This window comes from Misgurnus anguillicaudatus, unplaced genomic scaffold, assembly GCF_027580225.2.
Source record: "Misgurnus anguillicaudatus unplaced genomic scaffold, ASM2758022v2 HiC_scaffold_33, whole genome shotgun sequence".
Classification (NCBI taxonomy): domain Eukaryota; kingdom Metazoa; phylum Chordata; class Actinopteri; order Cypriniformes; family Cobitidae; genus Misgurnus; species Misgurnus anguillicaudatus.
The window spans coordinates 6,476,834-6,500,110 of NW_027395283.1; the positions used below are offsets into that span (position 1 = coordinate 6,476,834).

Genomic DNA, 23,277 nt, shown 5'->3' on the forward strand with positions numbered 1-23,277 from the left:
CATTTATTTGCAGAAATTTAAACAAAATGGTCAAAATAACAAAAGATGTTATGTTATTAAATACAAAGAAATCAAAATAATATGATTTTTAAACAACATCTTTCATGTTTCTTGCTATGAGTTCAGTCTTTTACATTGTTGTATGTTTTCATTCAAAGTTTATTTAAAGATTTATTCATTTATATTTTTTATATAATTGTTTCTTATCTTAATCTTAGCATTATTTATTGAACGTTTTGCATTGTCTGTGACTCTAAACATCATTTGTGTTAATATTGTGTTAATGTGAGGTAATGTTGTGTAGTATTTTCTTCAACATTCAGGATTAATTTATCTGAATTATAATGTCTGTTTATTCACTTTGATTTTAAGTTTATTTTGTGTCTGAATGTTATTTTCATTCAGTATCAGTTGTGGAGATCAGATTGATCAGATTCACCTCTGCAGCTCCATCATGGATCAAACACAAACATCAAAACATGAAGATTTTTCTCCAGGATGCAGGTACTTTATATAAACACTTTATTAAATAACATTTATATTATAGGGAAATAATTAAGTATTATTTTTATCACAATCATTGAAAAATATTAGTAATGTAATTTAAAGTATTAAATCTGTTGTGTGTTATAGTTCAGATCATCAGAAGAGATCAGATCCAGAGTTCAGTTGTGTGTCTATGAAGAGTGATGCGTCTATGCATCATCCATTACAGTTTAAGAATGAAGAGACAAGACCCACACACAGGTATAAAATATCTTTACTACTATTATTGTAGTTTGACATTTTTTTAAAGAGATGAGAAATTATTCTTCATTATTATACAGGACATGTTCACACAGAGAAACACATCTGTGCAAGCACTCAGTTAAACTTAGTCTTTGTAGTAAAAGATGTAAAGATCATATGAATTTTAAGTTAATAAAGTAATGTGAAAAATCTGACTAATATTAAAGTGTAAAGTGATTCTTGATTCTCAATCTTGCCGTTCAGACGAATCAGAACAGAATCTGACTGTCAGAGGAGAAAGATTGAACAATCTGAGAATCAACTACAAGACTTGAATGAAAACATGAATCCTCGTGTTATAAACTCTCTAACTTCACAAAGGACGAGGACACAAGATTACAAAAACAGGAATATTTATAATGCAGACGCTGAGGAAGGATTACACTCAGAAACAAACAACAAAGACCAACAACGATTAAGACACACAAGAGCAAAATATACTAACAAACACAGGTGAGTGGGATTACAATGATTAAAAAAACAGCTGATAATGGTTAACGCTCGTGTGGTGTTCATATTTTTGTTACTTAAGCTGAATCTGAAATCGCATATTTACTGAGTAGACACTGAATTTCACTGAGTACCTACTTAACGTGCGCTAAGACAGTACATACGTTCGCATTAGTATGGACAGCATCCGCCATGTTGACGTTATCATGTGACCTATGACGTCGTAAACAGGACAGGAGGACGACATCACAATACTGCGATAGCGACTCAATATCAGACTTCTCCGTATGATTTCTGGAATCGCTCTCGCAGTACTTTGATGTCATCCACCTGTTGATTCTTGCAGCGGTGCATAAACTCCAACAAACCTAATAACAGACATGAAAACGTATGCGTGTGTATGAGGGACAGGTGCACTAACACTTGATTGCATCAGTAACTTAACAACTCTACTACGGTCTCTGTCAGTGTTACAGATATTATATTACACATTATTTTATAGTGGACAAAAAATAAGTAAAACAAGCAGACTGTAATTTAATATGTATTGTCAGATGACAAGTGATTATATACACTTTAGTGAAGCAATGATGCTCTTTTATTTACTTAACAACAGGAAACACAAATAAAAAAAGAATGAATAAAACCATCACAATAAATGAAAACATATAGAAGTGAATCCCATATAAAACAAAACTTTATTCAAATGTATCACATATTTATTGTCATCTCAACACAGCTGTGATAATTCTACAGTTTTATTTTCATGAATCAGCTGAGCACTTTGTGGTATATCCTGGCCTGTCTGTGTGTGAAGTCAGGGAGGAACAGCCCTGTGTAACGTATCGAAATCACCCGATTGGCTGGTCTCCGGTCGATTGCTTTGCTTTCCCGTGGCATCATGGGATAGAAGTGTCCATTCGATGCTTGCTTCCAAATCTGGGCGGACTCAGTTGGGTATCCGGGGATTTATCGCCTACTGATTTAATGAATACTGAGGATTCGGACATACTACTCTGTTCACGCACTGTTTCCCCTACTATATTTTAGGAAAGTAGGCGGTTTCGGACGATACTTAAGTATACGTGCCTCTGAATCTAACGAGAAATAGTCCATAATCCCGGTAATTCTTGCCTACCCTTTTACGAATACGGAGGTTTCGGACATACTATTCGTGTCACGGCTGAGACCAGGTAAGACAAGACGATGAGGCAAGATGCGGATCCAAGTGCAGTTTATTCCAAAATAAAGTGAATATAAGGCAAAAACAAAAACCATGGGAACACAAGGGACTGCGACATCTAACAACAAACCACAAACACAGAATGAACGAGCAGGGTATAAATGAATGACCAAGACCAATGACAGAGCAGAAACAATCAGTAACTAGGACAACACACAAGGGGAGAAGCATGATCACAATGAATATCCATGGTTACAAACAAGGGGGAGGAGACACTAATTAACACAGGGAGCTACACTAGGAACAAGGGTATACATGAACACAGGTTAAACACAGGTACACAGAGACATGAGTATAAAACAAAACACAAGTATCACAAAACACAGGGACACAGGGAACACGTTACAATTCATTCACCTACTGCTTTTTGCCTACTATATAGTATGGTAGTATGCGGTTTAGGATTCAGCCTTTGACAATGTCATCATTCGTATCTTAAAGCAATGCAGTCACACACATTTATGTATAACTGTTTACAGATGTTTACTTTAGCCTTATTACAAGTAATATAGACAGAATTTATGGTTAATATTTGTCATTTACTACTGATAGAGGACTAGTTATAGATTAAAGTGCTATTAGTTTTTGTGATAATATGAAATAAGAGAAAATTCTATTCTCCCACAGATATTGACTGAAAACATATTTGAGATGAAAAAATGATGAAAATACTTATTTAAGATAAACAAGTATTTTCATCACTTTTTCATCTCAAATAAGTTTTTCATTTCTTTTGATGTTTATTTTTTTTTTTTACTTAATTTGAAATCCATCTAATGTCCACACACACACTGCAGTAAATTGTGTTGCTATTGGCTACAACCTAAAATTATGAAAATACTTGGATATGACATTTTACACACACACACACACACACACACACACACACACACACACACACACACACACACACACACACACACACACACACACACACACACACCATAGGTTTTGTGGTAAACCCATGGTTTTACAAATAGTAATCAATACACCAATTTACCATGATTACTACACTTTTACTATAATACATCCATGGTTATTTTTGGTAAGGGAGATAATGATAAAATGTAGAATGGTTCCTGTTAGACAGAAGGTAAAGTGTTTGGTACAGTGGGTACAGACGAGTGTTCATGCTTGATATATAATATGTTGTATCCTTGCACCATTACAGCAAGAGCAGAAGGACAAAACTCTGACATTCATCCATCACATACAGAGATGGACATAAATACATGTTTTTCAAATACAAATACAAAATACTGTGTCGAAAAATGTATTTAAATACAAATACAAAATACTGTGAGGAAAAATGTATTTAAATACAAATATAGTATTTTGTATTTTAAAATACACAAAATACATGTGAAATTGGTGATTCAGTGCAAGTATCCCTATTAGGCTGAAATCTTTCTGGGTCTATTTCTGAATGCCAAAAAGCATTTAGATGTGTGCAACTGCCTAGAAACTTTCATTTTATTTTACATACCTCTTGCTTTCCCCTGCCCTGTAGGAAACAAAAAACTAGAAAAAAACTTGGTAACTTGGTAACACTTTACTTGAAGGGGTGTGTGCATAAGACTGACATGACACCTTCATAATCATAACATGACACGTGTCATGAACATGAAGAAGATTTTATGAACATTTATGACAACTGACATTAAGTGTCATTTACTCAATTATGTAATTTTTATGCAAAGATGACATTGTTTGAGATATCTTTGTTATGACAACTTGACACATAAACCAATACAACACAACTTGTTATAAACGCTGATCTATATAAATGACTGGATTGCGCATGACGTCACACTTGTGAAGCCACCGCGCCGCCATGTTGGTATACCCAAACGTTCTATTAAATCAATGGACATTATCAGATTTTAATGATAAAACATCACTTTACTAGTCTTCATTTTTATATCTGAAGTTACCCTGTACATTATTACAACACAAACGTCCAAAGCATGTAAATAGTTATTTACTGAAAGTTGTACATTTTGCGTTTTAATCAGTTATTATACATTCATCTTCATTACAGTATCAGATCAGCAGACAGACCGCAACACATTTAGTATTAATGACAATAAACGTGCTCATTCTGAAATCTAAATAAATAATCATACTTTGTACTGTATGTGCATGCAATAATTTGCTAGTTTTGTAATTATGTTATCTAAACTTACAAGCTACCCAAACTTATTTAGAGAAATAACACTGACCGTCACAGTGTAGCTGAATGTCAAAAAAAACTTTATTTATACCCGTGTCTTTAACAAATGCAACAGACACACTCACCTTAACAGTTTTTTTGTAAATCCATTATCCTGCCCGATTAAAACATAAACATTGCAAATAACACCAGAATTAACAAATAATTAACATACACATATCCTAAAATTAACCTTGTGTAACTGATACGCTGTAAAGGGGGTAAATTTTTATCATGATTTTGAATGGAAGTCAATGACGCTCTCTGCCGGTTGGGTATACCAAGATGGTGGCTCGAATTCTGCGCTGGCTTCACCTCACGCTGTTACGTTTAGCGTTCTATGCGCAATCCAGTCATTTATATAGATCAGTGGTTATAAATCATAAACAATAATTAACAAACTTAAGAAACTACCTAGCTTTGTGGGTTAACATTACATTAAACTGTGATTTAAATGTCATTAAGTGTTAATACTATGTCAAATATTATTAATACTCGGTCAAATAAACATTATGAACTGAAGAATATTCATGATGCTGTTATAAAACTATTTAACAGAGTATTAACATTTAATGACAAATTATAATTGTACCACTGTAGTTGAGGTCAAGAAAAAGATTCATGATGCTGTTATAAAACTATTTTACAGAGTATTAACACTTAATGACATTTTAATGAGAAATTCAATTTGTATCACTGGTAAAAAGTGGTCACTTATGTTGTCTTGGTTAACCCCCTGGGGTCCAAAAACGCGGGGCCGCGTTTTGACGTGTTTTTTCCTTATCATGGCAGAATCAACTTAAAATACTCCATCATTAATAATCATACACTTACGTGTTTGACATCATTTGAAACGGTAAAGGGTCTTCTTTAATATGTGTTCATTCACAATAACAACAGATCTTTGTGTTTTTGTCAAATAAAGAAAATAAACAGGGTGAGCATCCAGACATTTCTGTCTCCGCAAGCTGTCTCTCAAAACACGTTACAAAAATCAATTGAAACTCCGCGAATACTCGTCACACAAGCATGATACACATATCAAAAGAAAGCCTGAAATGTCTACTTTTAAACAAGCTAAATATAATCGAAAACAAATATCGCCTGTTTATGTAATCTGCATTGAAGTAAAGAGAGTGCCATTTTTCCTGGCTGACTTCATTATCTTTAATTCGGCCACGCCCTCAGGCTGTTGACATGGTAATGAAGACACGAGCTGTTCAACCATAACAAGCAAAGCGTAAAGTTTGATCAGATTTAAAGACTTTTTACCGCATGTTTGGGATATAAACTTTACACACACGTGAGGAATATCTTCATTTATGTCTGGACATTGAGGAAGAGAAGCATTTATCTTTAACGTTACCTAAGAATGGAGGACGCACTGGAGCTGGATTAGAAGTAAGTAACGTTAACAGTTAATTCATACCATTTATATTTGCTATCATATAACTTAATATGCTCATGGCTTATGCAGTTCAGCCTACATACAGTAACGTTAAGCAACCTCATCAGACTGCACGCTTCGGATTGAAAAACTTTCGCATTGTTTACAAACGGACACGATCTCACGTAATGGCGGATTTCACTGTTGCATGCTGTAACAGTGTTAAACACAGTTATTCACTTATATCCTTCATGGAAACTTTCAGTAAGCCTGAACTGCTGTATCTTTTAAGTGTGTGCTGTAATATGATTCCATGTTTACATGCTTATTTACAAACAAATCCGCGTGACCTCCCGTAATGGCGGATATCTGTTACATGCTGTACAGTGTTAGGCACAGTTATTATTCACTTTCGTATCCTTCATGGCAACTTTGAGAAATGCTGCACTGCGGGATTTGCTGTAAAATGATTCCATATTGTTTACATGCAAGGTAATTCCATACATTGCGCTTTACACGCGACACCGTTTTTATGAGCGCTGCGTACACGGAGACGCGAGCTCGCGCACATGCGATGTGTTTTTAAAGTTCATACGCACTTTCAGAAACACGTTTAAAACAGAAGCTAGACGATAAGGGGATGGGTATCTGAAAACAGTCATCTGAAAACAGCTTTTTATATTAATTGCTGCAGATGTTTATCTGATATTAAGTTTATGTACAAGATAGTATATGAATGTTACTTAGTATCAGTGATATTTACCCATCAGTTATATAAGTAAGGGTATTTCTGTGGACAATTTATGCTAACAGCTGTTTATAACTCTCTTAGAGGTCTGGATCTCTCTCATAAGTACAAAACTATGAAGTGGAAAAACACTTTTTGGACATAAAGTTATATGGTAACATGAGCCACATGAAGTTTACAGCTCTGTTGTGTATCAGTTTCTTAGTTTATACAAAGTTTTTGAATAGGGTTTGTTTCCAAATAAACTCAAAATGTCCTACTGACCATCATTTCTATTTTGATTATATTGTTAACTTAACCCTCTGGGGTCCGACCATTTTGGGACACTCTCAGTGTAGCTGCCCCCTGGTTTCCCGATAACAAGCAGAGAGTCTCTAACGGGTGTAACGTTAATCATTTATTTTCAATCTTCTTCATAAGCACCGTGAAAACTAAAAGTAAACACAAATAGCAGGTCACATAAACCTGATTATAACATTGTTTTTTATACTTATAAGCTTATCACAGTATTTTTCACATCAAATTACGTTCAAGACATAGAAATAAAAAGGTACAAATATAAACATTGTTAACACATGAAGCGTTCAGACCACGCGAACAGCTTGCAAAACAGACAATGATATAAATAAAGATAAAGTTTGATAAACATAACACAAACTACACACCTCATTCCACTCACCAAGGGGTGCAACTGCAAATCCTCAATATAATGCTGCTTGCAACCATCGCTGACTTTATAATCAAAAAAGGCATATCCAAGTCCCCCAGACACAGGCAAAAACACAAGCAGAGAAACCATCTGCCTCTATACAGATTCCGGGGTTCACAGTCTCAAACCGGCCATGTGACTGACACTCAATGGAAGCATGAACTTAGTGACCTCTAGTGGCCACTTACACTCCCACCAAATCATGTTATACTGAATGAATTCAAAAGAAAGGAATTAACCAACAGTTATTCAGAACATGATTTCTAGACTATGGAAAAGCAGACTATAAAGGATATGAATATAAGTAGCAAGCAGACATAAACTTGTTTCACATTCCTTAACTGAACACGTCTGATGTAAGTGTTTTCCCTTAGTTTAACAAGGCGTTAACTTACTGGTTTTATCTTCAATGAGAAGTACCAATTTTTGAATTGGCCGTTCAATAATTGAATGTTTGTAGCTATGACTTTGTTTCTGTTGTAGTCCTTTATCTCCAACTTGAACCTTTACTCTACGAACAAAACCATCTGATCCTTCTGTAGTCTCGACTACACGAGCTAATTGTCACTGATTCCTTGGAAGTGTATCCTCTTTGATGATGACTATATCGTCTATTTGCAAGTTGCGTCGAGGTATGTGCCATTTTTGCCTCGTAGACACATTCAAGAGGTATTCTTTCTTCCACCGGCTCCAGAATTGTTCAGTTAAGAACTGTACTCTGCGCCATCTCTTTGCAGCATACATATCTTCTTTGACGAACTTTCCTGGAGGTGGTAAGGCGACCTTAGACTTCAAGGTGGTTTGGTGTTAAAGGTTCCAAAGTCATTGGGTCATTAATTCCATCAACATTTAGTGGACGGCTGTTGACGATGGCCATAGCTTCGTAGAGTAGGGTTCTCAGGGAAGCATCGTCCAATCTACCTGGACATTGAGCAATTGTGATGTTCAGCACATTACGAATAGACCGAATTTGGCGTTCCCACACCCCGCCTGCATGACTCGCAGACGGGGCGTTGAAAATGAATTCACACTGTCTGTCCGCAAGAAAAGCTTTCAAAGCCTCTGCGTCACATTGCTTGAGCGCTTCCTTTAACTCGTTCTTCGCACCCACGAAGTTTGAGCCCTGATCGCAGTAAAGGTGACTAACAGCTCCTCTAAGGCTAATAAAGCACCTCAAGGCGTTGATAAAAGCGTCCGTGGTCATGTCTTCCAGCATTTCAAGATGAACTGCTCGAGAAGCTAAGCATGTGAAGATAAGTCCATATCTCTTACACTCCTTGCGGCCTAGTTTAGTGATGAATGGGCTGAAGCAATCCATTCCACAGAATGTGAAAGGAGCAGAGACTTCACAGCGCTCTCTGGGGAGTTCAGACATTCGTTGCTCTTCAGTCGGTCTTCTGAGCCTCCGGCATCTTACACATTCATGTATTAATTTGGCGACTGACTTATTCCCACCGAGAGGCCAGAATCCGTTTGCTCGCAGCTCATTCATAGTCTGATTTCGACCTTGATGACAGGTCTTTTCGTGGTAATGGGATAAAATCAGTTTGGTAATGTAGCTTTCCTTAGGGAGAATGATGGGGTGCTTTTGTTCTTGGCTGAGAGTGGAACCTTTAAGTCTTCCTCCGACGCGAATAAGTCCCTCCTCCAAAATTGGGTCGAGGTGACGAAGAGGACTTGAGTTTGGAATAGTGCTCCCACTGGGATTTCTTTGCAACGTCCTTTGATCTTGGGGAAAGGCTTGCAGCTGAACGAGCTGAAACACCACTTTAGCGGCTCTTGAGCGTTCCTCAACGGTCACAACTTCACCAGCTGAATGGCTCTGCCTAGACCCAAGTCTTTTAATTCTGGCTACCACCTTAATCAGTGTCGTCCAGGTGGAAAATCGACTCAGTCGCTCCAAGATGTCGTTTTGTTCGCTAGATTGAGTAGCATGCACTTGAATTGACTTGATTTCAGGGTCACCTACAAGCAACTCGGTAGATGGTTTAAGCAAGGGCAGTGGCTTTTGGTCCCACAGAAACTTGGGTCCTGACAACCAGCTAGTGGAGGAGATGTCACGAACAAGAAGACCTCTAGACGCATAATCCGCTGGGTTATGGGCTGTGTCTACATAGTTCCATTGGCTTGGGTCTGTAATCTCTCTTATCAATTGTACACGGTTCGCCACAAACACGTGAAATCTTCGCGCCTCGTTGTTAATATAGGCAAGTACTACTTGTGAGTCTGTCCAGAAGAATTCTTGCTCGATTTTCATGTTAAGCTCCGCCTTTAGCATGATACTCATTCTGGCTGCAGTGACTGCGGCAGAGAGTTCCAAACATGGAATGCTTGTGATCTTCAGAGGAGCTACCCTCGCTTTAGCCATAACGAAGCTGCAGTGTATCTCATTCCTGTCGTTTTTGTATCTTAGGTAGGAGCAGGCCCCGTAACCTGTGGTACTAGCGTCCGAGAAGTGATGCAGTTCCACTCTGACGATCTTGCCAAAGTTTCGAGGATGATAACAACGAGGTATGGTGACTTCTTTAAGATTCTGCAAGTCGTTTTTCCACTCCTCCCACCGTGAACGCAAGTACTCAGGAATAGGGTCGTCCCATTCAATGCCTTTGCAACATAGCTCCTGCAGGATGCGTTTGCCACTCAGAATGAAGGGGGCTATAAACCCTAGAGGGTCGTACAGGGATGCCACAATTGACAGGAGACCCTGGCGAGTTGGGGGGTGGTCCTTTACATTACCGTGGAAACTGAATGTGTCGTTTTCTGCTGACCACTGGATACCAAGTACGAGTCCTTCTGAGGTTGCATCAGTTTGGAAGTTAAAAGTATCAGTGCTTATGGCTCTTTCTGAGGGAGCAATGCAGGAAAGAACTTCCTTAAGGTTGGAGTTGAACTTATGCAGCCGCAGGCCAGCACCTTGACACAATTCTTGAGCGCTGATGATTAACTCTTTGGCTTCTTTGGCTGTAGGGACGCTGGTTAATCCATCGTCCACGTAGAAGTTCTTTTCCACGAATTCAGAGGCTACAGGATGTTTTTCCTTGTTGTTTTGTGCCAGATATTTAAGACAAAAATTGGCACATCCTGGGGAGGATGCAGCTCCGAAAAGGTGGACCGACATTCTATACTCCTGTGGTTCTGTATTGAGCAATCCGTCCTTCCACCACAGAAATCTCAAGTAGTTGCGGGCTTTGGGCGAAACGCTAAATTGGTGGAACATCTTTTCGATGTCGCAGATCACAGCCACAGCTTCTCTTCTAAAGCGACAAAGAACTCCTACTAAAGAGTTAATCAGATCGGGCCCCGTTAGCAGAGTGTCATTCAGGGAGATCCCTTGAAACTTTGCCGAGCAGTCGAACACGACCCTTAATTTTCCTGGCTTCTTGGGGTTGTACACTCCGTGGTGAGGAATATACCACACCGTCTCTCCTTCAGCAAGTGGAGGGGCTGGCTCAGCGTGACCTTTCTGTATAATTTCACCCATGAAAGCAATGTATTGCTCGAGGTACTGTTTGTTAGCCCTTAGCTTTTTCTCTAGGTGTTGCAGTCGGAGAGTAGCCAGCCTTTTGTTGTTCGGTAGAGTCGGGAAACAATTGTCCTTGAAGGGTAGAGGTATCTCGAGACGGCCGTCATCTTTCTGTTTAATGTTGTCATTAAGAAACTGTATGAAGTGAACGTCGTTCTGTGATACATACTTGTCCTCGTAACCTTTCTCATTAAAGTCTGACTCCAGTACTTTCAACACATCAGTGGCCAATGGTACCTCCTTCACTGCGACGCGATGCACAAAGCTTTCATCTCCTCGTCTGTCCAAATAAGGATTGGCTGACCCGATTATGCTCCATCCAAGCAGAGTTTTTTGCGCGAATGGTTCGCTGTGTTCACCAGTGATCACTTCCAGAGGAGCCAGAGCTGACGGACAATTGTAGCCGATTAACAAACCCACCTCGCAATCTTGAAGCGGGTGCAACTCTTTTGCCAGACTTTTCAGATGAGGCCAATGGAGGGCTGTATCTCTAGTAGGGATGTGAGACGTATCGACTGGAATAAACTCTCGTGCATACGCCTGATGTAGTTGGACGTAAATTTCAGAGTTGAGTCCCCGGACCTGTAGACCGCACACAGCCTTGCTTGCTATGACTGTATCGACAGCTGTCATTGTGCTGAGTTTAAGCTGCACCGGCTGTACACTCACATTAAGTTCAGCAACCAGATCGTCCAAGATGAAGGTGGAGTCGCTCTGGGTGTCGAGCAGGGCATAGGTGAGTGTTTCCTTCTTGGGTTCTTTGATTGATGACACGAGAACTGGAACAATGCTAGATGTAGCAGAGCTATGCTGGGTCAAAGCATGTGACATAACCCTTTGAATTTCCTTGCTTGTACGGTTCCCTGGAGCCGTAAACTCTCTGTCTGCAGGTTCAGCGGGATTCCTGTCTCTGTCTATGTGCAGACAGGTTGGATGACGTCGGCCACAAGTACCGCAGGTGTGGCGCCTCTTACATGCCTTGGTAATATGCCCCTTCCTTAGGCATATGAAAAAAACACGTGTGAACACACAGGTGGTTTTCGAGGATGAAGGCTTTCTTTTCATCTGGAGTCTTTGCTGCAAAGGCTGGGCACTTGACGACGCCGTGTGTTTCATCTTTACAGACTAAGCAAGGTAGCCTCAAGTTTGGGTTTTCGATGGTTCCTGAGATGGGACTTTTCGTTTGTATACTTGTGTTGAGTGACTTAGCTCTTCTTGGGAATCTCTCGTCGCTAGGTTTAAGGTTCATCAAGAGAGGGGATGCAATGGGGTTGCAGGCGACGCAAGCTTCTTCTTGCATAAATCCTGTGAAGTGTGCAAAGCTTGGAAATTCTCCAGACCTGTCTAGCTCTTCTACAACTATACGGCTCCATCTGCGTATCATCCATTCAGGCAGCTTTTTAAGGAGTTTATGATTTTCTTCACAATCGTTTAGAATGCTCAGGCCCTTGACGTGAGGTATGGCCTCGGCGCAGCCTTGAAGGAAATCTGCGAACTCTCTTAATGCTATTGGATCGTTTGCCGCAATTTTTGGCCACTTTGTGAGCTTGTCCCTGAATGCTCTTTGGACAATAAATGGACTTCCATATCTGTCCTGTAAGACTGCCCAGGCGCCCTTGTATGCTTGCTCTGAGTTGTGGAAGAAAAATCCTTCTACGGCCTTACGTGCCTCCCCAGCGAGGTAGTTCTTTAAGTAAAACATTTTCTCACTAGCAGGAAGGGGTTTCTGATCGATGAGAGCCAAGAAAGATATCCTCCCCTCTATGAACTTTAGGGGGTCACCAGAGAACACAGTCGGTTCGGGAACAGGTAGGCGGCTTAAGGTAAGTGAGCTTGCAATTGCCTGAGCGAGACTTGTTTCCTCCTGAGTTACTTTCACATTGGAGGGTATAAAGTGAGGCTGGAAAGGTGCTGCTTGCGGATTTAGCGAGATCTCAGGTCCCATGTCTTGTTGATCATGCTGAGTTTCCTGATCTGTGTCTTCCTTAAAACATTCGAGACCATCAAAGTTGTTATAGGCTCTCACGCGAGCTGCTGCTACTCTTACTTCACTATTTACTTGTAGTTGTTGCAACTTTGTCTTTTCCGCTTCTAGCTTTTGTTTTATTTCAGCCTCCCTTTGCTTTATTTCTGCTAACATTTGAGTTTCCTTGAGTTTCCATTCACTTTCCAGTTTGTCGAGTTTCGCTTGTTGGGCTTGTATTTTTTGCATGGCTTTAGCCTCTTCTACTTTGGCTGCTAATTCTGCTTCGGCGTCTGCACGTTTGCTAGAGGATTTTGAGTTGACGCTTGAGTTAAGTTCTGATCTTTGTAATGATTCAGAAGTTAATGTTTCTGTTTTAGTATTCCCAAAAACTGACCCATAATCATCCTTATTTAGCGCTATTCTCACTCTCGCTTTCTCTAGTTGGTCATTGAAAGCCTCGTCTATGTTCTTTAGTCGTTTGCTGACAAGGTCGCAGATCTCAACTGTTAGAGTGTCACATGCATCCATTCTTTTGGTGATAACTGGAGTAGCGGTTTGATTGCGTCGAATGGGTTCATAATTTTGGTGTACTATAGCTTGTTTAGATTTGACTTCTGTTTGAATCCTATCAAGATCCTCAGCAGAGCAGAAAACTTTTAATTTGGTTCTAACCTCCTTTGCTACGTGTTTCCAGGCATCATAGGCTTTGTTGAATGTCCTTTCATTTTTCATTGCTTCCTGTTCACGTAACTCTTGACCCTTTGTTGTTAAACTACGCTCACGGGAGCTTGACCTAGTCTGGTGTGCTTCTGAAGGGTTTTCCATATTGTCGGCAGGAGATGACATTGTAAAGACTCAGCAGATCTGTTTGAACTATAAAGCTTTGGGGGGGGGGTTACGTCTAAACTCAATTTGAAGTAAATGACGGTTTAGGCTTCTCAACTATGCTGCCACTTACATCAGACGTTTACACTTGTGCTGGACCCCAAAGAGTAAACAGATACAATACAAATGTCTTAACAAGATTACTGCTGACAATTTGCAAACAGACAATTTGTTTCTCGAAGTTGTCAGAATTAAAGGGTTAAAGTCTTTCAGGAGAAGTGAAACAATTGTGCCATTAGACTTTGTGCTTTGTCTTACTGGTCTAGCATTTACAGTACTTTGTAGCACAGTCCAAATCCTCTTAAAGTAATTTGGATATTGCCTTTCTTTATTTTCTTAAAATGTGCAAAGTCCCATATGAATTAACTGAGCTTGTAATTCCGTTTGTGGCACTGACTTCTATATTGCTCCTTTACTGCTTGCGTAGAATGTCTCAGGTCAAGTTTACCAGCTTAGTCGATGAAGGCCTCTCGCTGCAGCCATGGAATCCACACACTCGCACGTGTAGCGTTGGCCGATCTCATATCAGCTGAATGAAGATGGCGTGGATGGATGGCTCAGCGGCTGAGTTTTCACTGTAGCTGCCCCCTGGTTTCTCGATAACAAGCAGAGAGTCTCTAACGGGTGTAACGTTAATCATTTATTTTCAATCTTCTTCATAAGCACCGTGAAAACTAAAAGTAAACACAAATAGCAGGTCACATAAACCTGATTATAACATTGTTTTTTATACTTATAAGCTTATCACAATATTTTTCACATCAAATTACGTTCAAGACATAGAAATAAAAAGGTACAAATATAAACATTGTTAACACATGAAGCGTTCAGACCACGCGAACAGCTTGCAAAACAGACAATGATATAAATAAAGATAAAGTTTGATAAACATAACACAAACTACACACCTCATTCCGCTCACCAAGGGGTGCAACTGCAAATCCTCAATATAATGCTGCTTGCAACCATCGCTGACTTTATAATCAAAAAAGGCATATCCAAGTCCCCCAGACACAGGCAAAAACACAAGCAGAGAAACCATCTGCCTCTATACAGATTCCGGGGTTCACAGTCTCAAACCGGCCATGTGACTGTCACTCAATGGAAGCATGAACTTAGTGACCTCTAGTGGCCACTTACACTCAGAGGTTCTGACATGCTCTTACATTTGGTCTTTTTTCAGTTGCTTTAAAACATAATAATGGGAAGTGTCTCATACCACTGCGTTCAGCACAAACTGAGCTAAAATATTATATGAGCTACATGTATGTACATGTTTGTATTTTTGAGAGAAAAATGTTTATGCGTGGTTTTTAAAAAAGCAAAAATTTTAAGTCACTGATATAAGTCCACAAAACCCATACTAAACATGTTTTAACAAGACTTTTCTAAACATAATCTAGTAGTCTAGAGTTTTTTCTTTAAAATGATGTGACAATCACCATGCCTACTTATTCACATAAAACAATGTATTGATTTAGAAATTGTAAGACACTTTTTGTTTAGACGGGCCGTATGCGAGAAGGATTGATTGACAGCAAGCAAACAAAGGCTCGCATAATGAGCTGCATAATGAGGCAGGAATGTGAGAATGAACTACAGTGAAGAATGTGAGGACAAATGTATACATGTTTGTTTGAGGTTTATTAAGTTAACAATATAATCAAAATAGAAATTATGGTTAGGAGGACATTTTAAGTTTATTTGGAAACATACCCTATTCAAAAAATTTGTATAAACTAAGAAACTGAGCTGTAAACTTCATGTGGCTCATGTTACCATATAACTTTATGTCCAAAAAGTGTTTTTCCACTTCATAGTTTTGTACTGATGAGAGAGATGCTGACCTCTAAGAGAGTTATAAACAGCTGTTAGCATAAATTGTCCACAGAAATACCCTTACTTATATAACTGATGGGTAAATGTCACTGATACTAAGTTACATTCATATACTATCTTGTACATAAACTTAATCTCAGATAAACATCTGCAGCAATTAATATAAAAAGCTGTTTTCAGATGACTGTTTTCAGATGCCCATCCCCTTATCGTCTAGCTTCTGTTTTAAACGTGTTTCTGTAAGCGCGTATGAACTTTAAAAACACATCGCATGTGCGCGAGCTCGCGTCTCCGTGTAACGCAGCGCTCATAAAAACGGTGTCACATGTAAAGCGCAATGTATGGAATTACTTTGCATGTAAACAATATGGAATAATTTTACAGCAAATCCCGCAGTGCAGCATTTACTCAAAGTTGCCATGACAGATACGAAAGTGAATAACTGTGTCTTAACACTGTACAACATGTAACAGATATCCGCCATTATGGGAGGTCACGCGTACTCGTTTGTAAATAAGCATGTAAACATGGAATCATATTACAGCACACACTTAAAAGATACAACAGTTCAGGCTTACTGAAAGTTTCCATGAAGGATATAAGTGAATAACTGTGTTTAACACTGTTACAGCATGCAACAGTGAAATCCGCCATTACGTGAGATCGCGTCCGTTTGTAAACAAGGTGAAAGTTTTTCAATCCGAAGCGTGTAGTCTGCTAAGGTTGCTTAACGTTACTGTATTTAGGCTGAACTGCACAAGCCATGAGCATATTAAGTTATATGATAGCAAATATAAATGGTATAAATTAACTGTTAACGTTACTTACTTCTAATCCAGCAGTGCGTTCTCCATTGTTCTTCTTAGGTAACGTTAAAGATAAATGCTTCTCTTCCTCAATGTCCAGACATAAATGAAGATATTCCTCACGTGTGTGAATAAAGTTTATAATCCAAATATGCGGTAAAAAGTCTTTAAATCTGATCAAACTTTACGCTTTGCTTGTTATGGTTGAACAGCTCGTGTCTTCATTACCATGTCAACAGCTGTGGGCGTGACCAAATTAAAGATAATGAAGTCAGCCAGGAAAAACGGTACTCTCTTTACTTCAATGCAGATTACATTAACAGGCAATATTTGTTTTCGATTATATTTAGCTTGTTTAAAAGTGGACATTTCAGGCTTTCTTTGGATGTGTGTATCATGCTTGTGTGACGAGTATTCGCGGAGTTTCAATTGATTTTTGTAACGTGTTTTGAGAGACAGCTGGCGGAGACAGAAATGTCTGGATGCTCACCCTGTTTATTTTCTTTATTTGACAAAAACACAAAGATCTGTTGTTATTGTGAATGAACACATATTAAAGAAGACCCTTTACCGTTTCAAATGATGTCAAACACGTAAGTGTATGATTATTAATGATGGAGTATTTTAAGTTGATTCTGCCATGATAAGGAAAAAACACGTCAAAACGCGACCCCGCGTTTTTGGACCCCAGGGGGTTAATAAACCTCAAACAAAGATGTATACATCTGTCCTCACATTCTTTACTGTAGTTCCCTCCTGCCTCATTATGCAGCTCATTATGCGAGCCTTTGTTTGCTAGCTGTCAATCAATCCTTCTCGCATACGGCCCCTCTAAACAAAAAGTGTCTTACAATTTCTAAATCAATATATTGTTTTATGTGAACAAGTAGGCAGGGTGATTGTCACATCATTTTAAAGAAAAAACTCTAGACTACTAGATTCTGTTTAGGAAAGTCTTGTTAAAACATGTTTAGTATGGGTTTTGTGGACTTATATCAGTGACTTAAAAATTTTGCTTTTTAAATACCACGCATAAACATTTTTCTCTCAAAAATACAAACATGTACATACATGTAGCTCATATAATATTTTAGCCCAGTTTGTGCTGAACGCAGTGGTATGAGACACTTTATACCATTATTATGTTTTAAAGCAACTGAAAAAAGACCAAATGTAAGAGCATGTCAGAACCTCTGAGAGTGTCCCAAAATGGTCGGACCCCAGAGGGTTAATGTCAAGTTGTCATGAGAAGTTATGTTGTATGGGTTAATGTCAAGTTGTCATAACAAAGACATCTCAAACAATGTCATCTTTGCAATAAAAATGAAAAAATTGAACAAATGACACTTAATGACAGTTGTCTTAAAGGTCCATAAAATCTTCTTCATATTCATGACACGTGTCAGGTCATGATTATGAATGTGTCATGTCAGCCTTATGTAAAGTGATGTTTTATAAAAACATCATAAAAACTTTTCATGTGTCGTTGACCCACAACCTAAACAGTTTATATGTGAAGAAATCCACGTATTTACTTCTCATGAGACGAGTGTTTGACAAATTATTCGGCAAACTACTATCACTCATCGCTGCTTTTTGATGGTTTTGAGAACAATTACTCACGAGTCGCCCTCTGTCATTTCACAGAATTATACAACGGAGAGCACGTCAAGCATAAAAGTCTTGTAGGTTTACTGAGGAGGTTCACGCCGTAGAGTAGAGCCGTGCGAATTGCAAAAGTGTAAACAAGGCTTTAACTGCACAAAGCTAAAAAGAAATCAGCAACTGTGTGCTGATTCCACCACTTGCCGCGTCACATGTGAAAGGGCCTTTAAAGGAAAACACCACAGTTTTTCAATATTTTACTATGTTCTTACCTCAACTTAGATGAATGAATACATGCCTATCTTTTTTCAATATGTGCACTTAATCTTTGCACAGCGTGTCATGAATGTGTTAGCATTTAGCCTAGTCCCATTTATTCCTTAGGATCTAAACAGGGAACAATTTAGAAGCCAACAAACAGTTCCATGTTTTCCCCATTCAAAGACTGTTACATGAGTAGTTACACGAGTAAGTATTGTGGCACAAAATAAAATGTGATTTTTAAGTGAATAAAAAATGAGAACTATATTGTATGGCGGAAGAGCACTTAGGGGCTGGACACACCAAAACTTTTAAACGCGGCTGAAAACGCCTTGAGGACACCGAATGCCAGCTGTTTTTCAGCTGAGTGCCAGCTTTCTTCAGCTGAGCGCTTTGGTAGCTGTGATACTTCAGCTGCGAGCCGGTTGGTTGCTGTGGTAATGTCCCGCCCCTCCTCCACTGTGATTGGGCGGCCGTGTGAGAACTGACATTGACGAGCGGAACTTTTCTCCCAAAGTTGAACCTCTTTCAACTCTCGACGCTCAGCGCCAAGCGCGGAAAAACCGCCGAGCGACGGTTTTCAGCGCGGAAAAAAAAACCGCTAGCTGCTGGCTTATTTGAAAAACGCCGAGCTTCCATTGGAAACAATTGAAAACATGCGCCGGCCGCGGGGGTAAAAGTTTTGGTGTACACAACCCCTTAGTTTGCAGCACTTCAACCTCTGGCGCAGTAATATCATCACTCCCTTGAAGATGTTACTGTGCGCTTAGGTCGAAATGCTACAAACTAAGTGCTCTTCCTCCATGCATTGAAAATAGATAGTTATATATTAATTTGTCTAAGGTAAGGACATAGTGAAATGTTAAAAAAATAGTGGTTTTCCTTTAAGTCAAAAGTGTAGGCATATTTGTCAGCGTTTCACACTCTCTCAGTCGTGCATTAAACTGCCTGCCAACTTGCAAGTGTGAATTTGAATTTCCTTTTGCGACAGTTATAATAACACAAATCACATCACACCCAATAATTCAATCGCCCTTGCTTTTTTTCCACTCCAACATTTCAATTATTGCCCACTAAAAGCTGCACAGATATATTTGCTTACCTGAACTCTGGTGTCTGGTCTGAACTAGTTGATGCATGAAAACAGCACCCTGACTGGTTGACTGGCTCAAAGTTTTTTGAGTATTTTAAAAATACAAAAATACTCATCTTAAATGTATTTAAATACAAATTACATTTCATTTTTTTCAAAGGCTTTAAAATACAAAATACAAAATACTATTTTGTATTTCAAATACGTATTTTAAATACATGTATTTGAAATACTGCCCATCCCTGATCACATATGTACAGACATATATACAAACAAACACACTCATGCACTCACAGGAGTCCCAGATAGGAGAAAATCAGAGTAAAGTTACATAGCACATTCAATTATCAGTCTCTTATTACCCCCGAACACCACATATGTAATATAAGTACAGTAATTATAAAGTTGATTATTTTTATGTTCTTCATAGAAAATGAGCCAAGACCTATGAATCTGAGGTTGAAACAACAATTAATTGCATAATTTTTATTTATGTAAACATTAAAAACGGGTCCCACAGACCCGAACACCACACAAAGGTTAAATGATAATGACAAATGAATGAATGAAAACAATAATTAAAACAACAACAGAATCATGACACCTCGTTTCAGGTAAATCATAGGATTTTATTTTGTTTAGTAGTAGATGCGCAGTAGTAGATTTTATTTTGCCTAAATTAAACATTTTACAAACCATTAATATGTCCTGTGTCTTATGATGGAAATATTACATTTTGTTCTGTATATTTTACTCTTACAGGTATTTGTGTAATAATCTGATATATTAATTTTTAATTTACAGTCATGACTCTGATCCTGCTGAAGTCTTAAACACATTCAGATCAAATCTGAGGAAGAAGTTTGAGTGTTTGTATGAGGTAACATCAAATAAGAGAAACCCAACACTACTGAATGAGATCTACACAGAGCTCTACATCACAGAGAGTGAAAGTGGAGAGATCAGTAATGAACATGAGGTGAGACAGATTGAGACACAATCCAGAAGAACAACAACAGAGGAGACACCAATCAAATGTAATGACATCTTTAAACCTTTACCTGAACAAGACAAACACATCAGAAGTGTGCTGACAAAGGGAGTCGCTGGCATTGGAAAAACAGTCTCTGTACAGAAGTTCATTCTGGACTGGGCTGAAGAGAAAGAGAATCAGGACGTCCACCTCATATTTCCACTTCCTTTCAGAGAGATCAATTTGATGAAGAACAAAACACTCAGTCTTTTAGATCTTCTTCATCTTTTCTTCCCACAGACAAAAGAAATGGAAATCTCCAGTGATGAATATAAAGTGTTGTTCATCTTTGATGGTTTGGATGAGTGTCGTCTGTCTCTGGATTTTTACAGCAGTGTGAGGTTGTGTGATGTAAGTGAATCAACCTCAGTGGACGTGATGCTGACAAACCTCATCAAGGGGAATCTGTTTCCATCTGCTCTCATCTGGATCACCTCCAGACCAGCAGCAGCTGATCTCATCCCCTCTGAGTGTGTTGATCGAGTCACAGAAATACGAGGCTTCAGTGATCCACAGAAGGAGGAATACTTCAAGAAGAGAATCAGTGATGAGAGTCTGTCTGATCAAATCATCTCACACCTGAAGTCATCCAGGAGTCTCTACATCATGTGTCACATCCCAGTCTTCTGCTGGATTTCAGTCACTGTTCTAGAGAGAATGTTGAGTGAAGCAGAGAGAAGAGAGATCCCCAAGACTCTCACTCAAATGTACACACACTTCCTGATCATTCAGACAAACATCAAACATCAGAAGGACTATGAGAAGAAAGATGAAGACATGATCTTCAAACTGGGTAAACTGGCTTTTGAGCAGCTTGTGAAAGGTAATCTGATCTTCTATGATGAAGACCTGAGAGAGTGTGGCATTGATGTAGCAGAAGCATCAGTGTACTCAGGATTGTGTACTCAGATCTTCAGAGAGGAGTTTGGTTTGTATCAGGGGAAAGTTTACTGCTTTGTTCATCTCAGCATCCAGGAACATCTAGCAGCTCTTTATGCTCACATGTCCTTCACAGACAACAACAGATATGTGTTTGATGAAAATCAGTTTTCTAAAGTTGTGGGCAAAATAAATCATAAATCATTAAAAGATTATTTATTAATCAATTTACATCACAGAGCTGTAGATGAATCTTTACAGAGTAAGAATGGACATCTGGATCTTTTCCTGCGTTTTCTTCTGGGTCTTTCACTGGAGTCCAATCAGATTCTCTTACAGGATCTACAGACACAGATGAGAAGATGCTCCTACAAGAAAGAGAAAACTGTTGAGTACATTAAAGAGAAGATGAATGAGAATCTGTCTACAGAGAAATCCATCAATCTGATTCACTGTCTGAATGAACTGGGTGATGATTCACTGCTGCAGGAGATTCAACGTTATGTGAAATCTTCATCAGTAGGAGACTCCAAACTCTCCTCTTCACAGTGGGCAGCTTTAGTTTTTGTGTTGTTGATGTCTGAGCAGCATTTGGATGAACTTGATCTAAATAAATTTATTGGAGATAAAAATACAGCAGATGAAGTTCTTGTGAAACTACAGCTTGTGATTAAAGAAACCAAAAAACTCAAGTAAGTAAAACTAACAACAATCACATGACTGTTTACATATTAAAGCAACACTATGTAGTTTTCCATGTAAGATTGGCTTACGGCTCCCACATGAGGTTGAAAAGCGCAACAGTGCAATTGTGTTGCTTTAATAAAATTAATTTAATTATTTTATGATTTTATTTTGAACTCTTACTTTGGAAGAATCTTTTCTAACAAAAGTCATTTTCTTAATGTTGTACATAAATCAAAAGTCAATCTCAAAAAAGTTCTCAATGTTCTGCCAATATAAAAAGTGTTCAGTTTTCTTGACGTTCTAAGAATGTTTCTGTGTTGTCTAAACGTTAGATGAATGTTACATTCTACCATTTTCAAACTTTATGACAATTTCATGTTTTAATTTTCACACAATGTTTAAAACAACAACTTATCTACCAACTGCTACAGAATTACACTAACTTTACATTACCATAACAAATGTGTTTTATATACATAGCGTTAACACAACCAGGGAAGAACTAGCAAACAAAAAGTCATGGGTCAAGAGTCCAACTAAAACAAACACTGATCAACACCATGGTGACTTTAAATGAAACAAATCATCAACATCTAAACCTAATAAGTGAATTGTGTTTTCTACAGCAATATTTTTACCGAACATTAAGAAATAATGTTTTATGGGGTGGTTTCCCAGACAGGGATTAGCTTAAACCAGGACTAGGCCTTAGTTTAATTATGAAATATAAATTGTTTTAACAAACACACCTTACTAAAAACATTACTTGTGTGCATTTTAAGGCAAAACAAATGGCATTGATGTATTTTAAAATATGTCAGTGCAAGTTGTTTTCAGTTTGGACAGCTATTACATTTACTTTAGTCTAGGACTAGTCTAATCCCTGTCTGGGAAACCACCTCTATAAATTTTAAAATAATAAAATGCAATGTTTCTCTATCATATGGCTGGACAATATGGCCAAAATTTTAGCACGGTATACTTCTCCATTTCGGCCGGCACGGTATAAATCTGATAACGGTATGCATATTAAAAAAGTCTCAGGAAAAACTGCCAAGAATGCCTGCAATGGATGTCTGAACCAAAAACAAACATCTGAAAAAAAATTGGCCAATGAAACCTTCTCTTATAAAACTATATCATATTTAAAATAAAAAAGGGA

At 38.4% G+C, this 23,277-nt stretch overlaps 1 protein-coding gene across 1 annotated transcript; it reads left to right on the forward strand.

Annotated features, from left to right (window-relative positions):
- Positions 1-415: 415 nt before the first annotated feature.
- LOC141363208 (protein NLRC3-like) lies at positions 416-22,229 on the forward strand. The gene is made up of 4 exons (XM_073865809.1): positions 416-504; positions 634-747; positions 994-1,242; positions 20,321-22,229. The coding sequence occupies exons 1-4, from the start codon at positions 455-457 to the stop codon at positions 22,122-22,124; spliced, it is 2,217 nt and encodes a 738-aa protein (XP_073721910.1). The 5' UTR covers positions 416-454; the 3' UTR covers positions 22,125-22,229.
- The last annotated feature ends 1,048 nt before the right edge of the window (positions 22,230-23,277 follow it).

Coding starts and splice junctions, on each gene's coding strand:
- LOC141363208 (XM_073865809.1), top strand. CDS start 455: ATGGATCAAACACAAACATCAAAACATGAAGATTTTTCTCCAGGATGC. Junction 505..633: donor GATTTTTCTCCAGGATGCAG/GTACTTTATATA, acceptor TGTGTGTTATAG/TTCAGATCATCAGAAGAGAT. Junction 748..993: donor GAGACAAGACCCACACACAG/GTATAAAATATC, acceptor CTTGCCGTTCAG/ACGAATCAGAACAGAATCTG.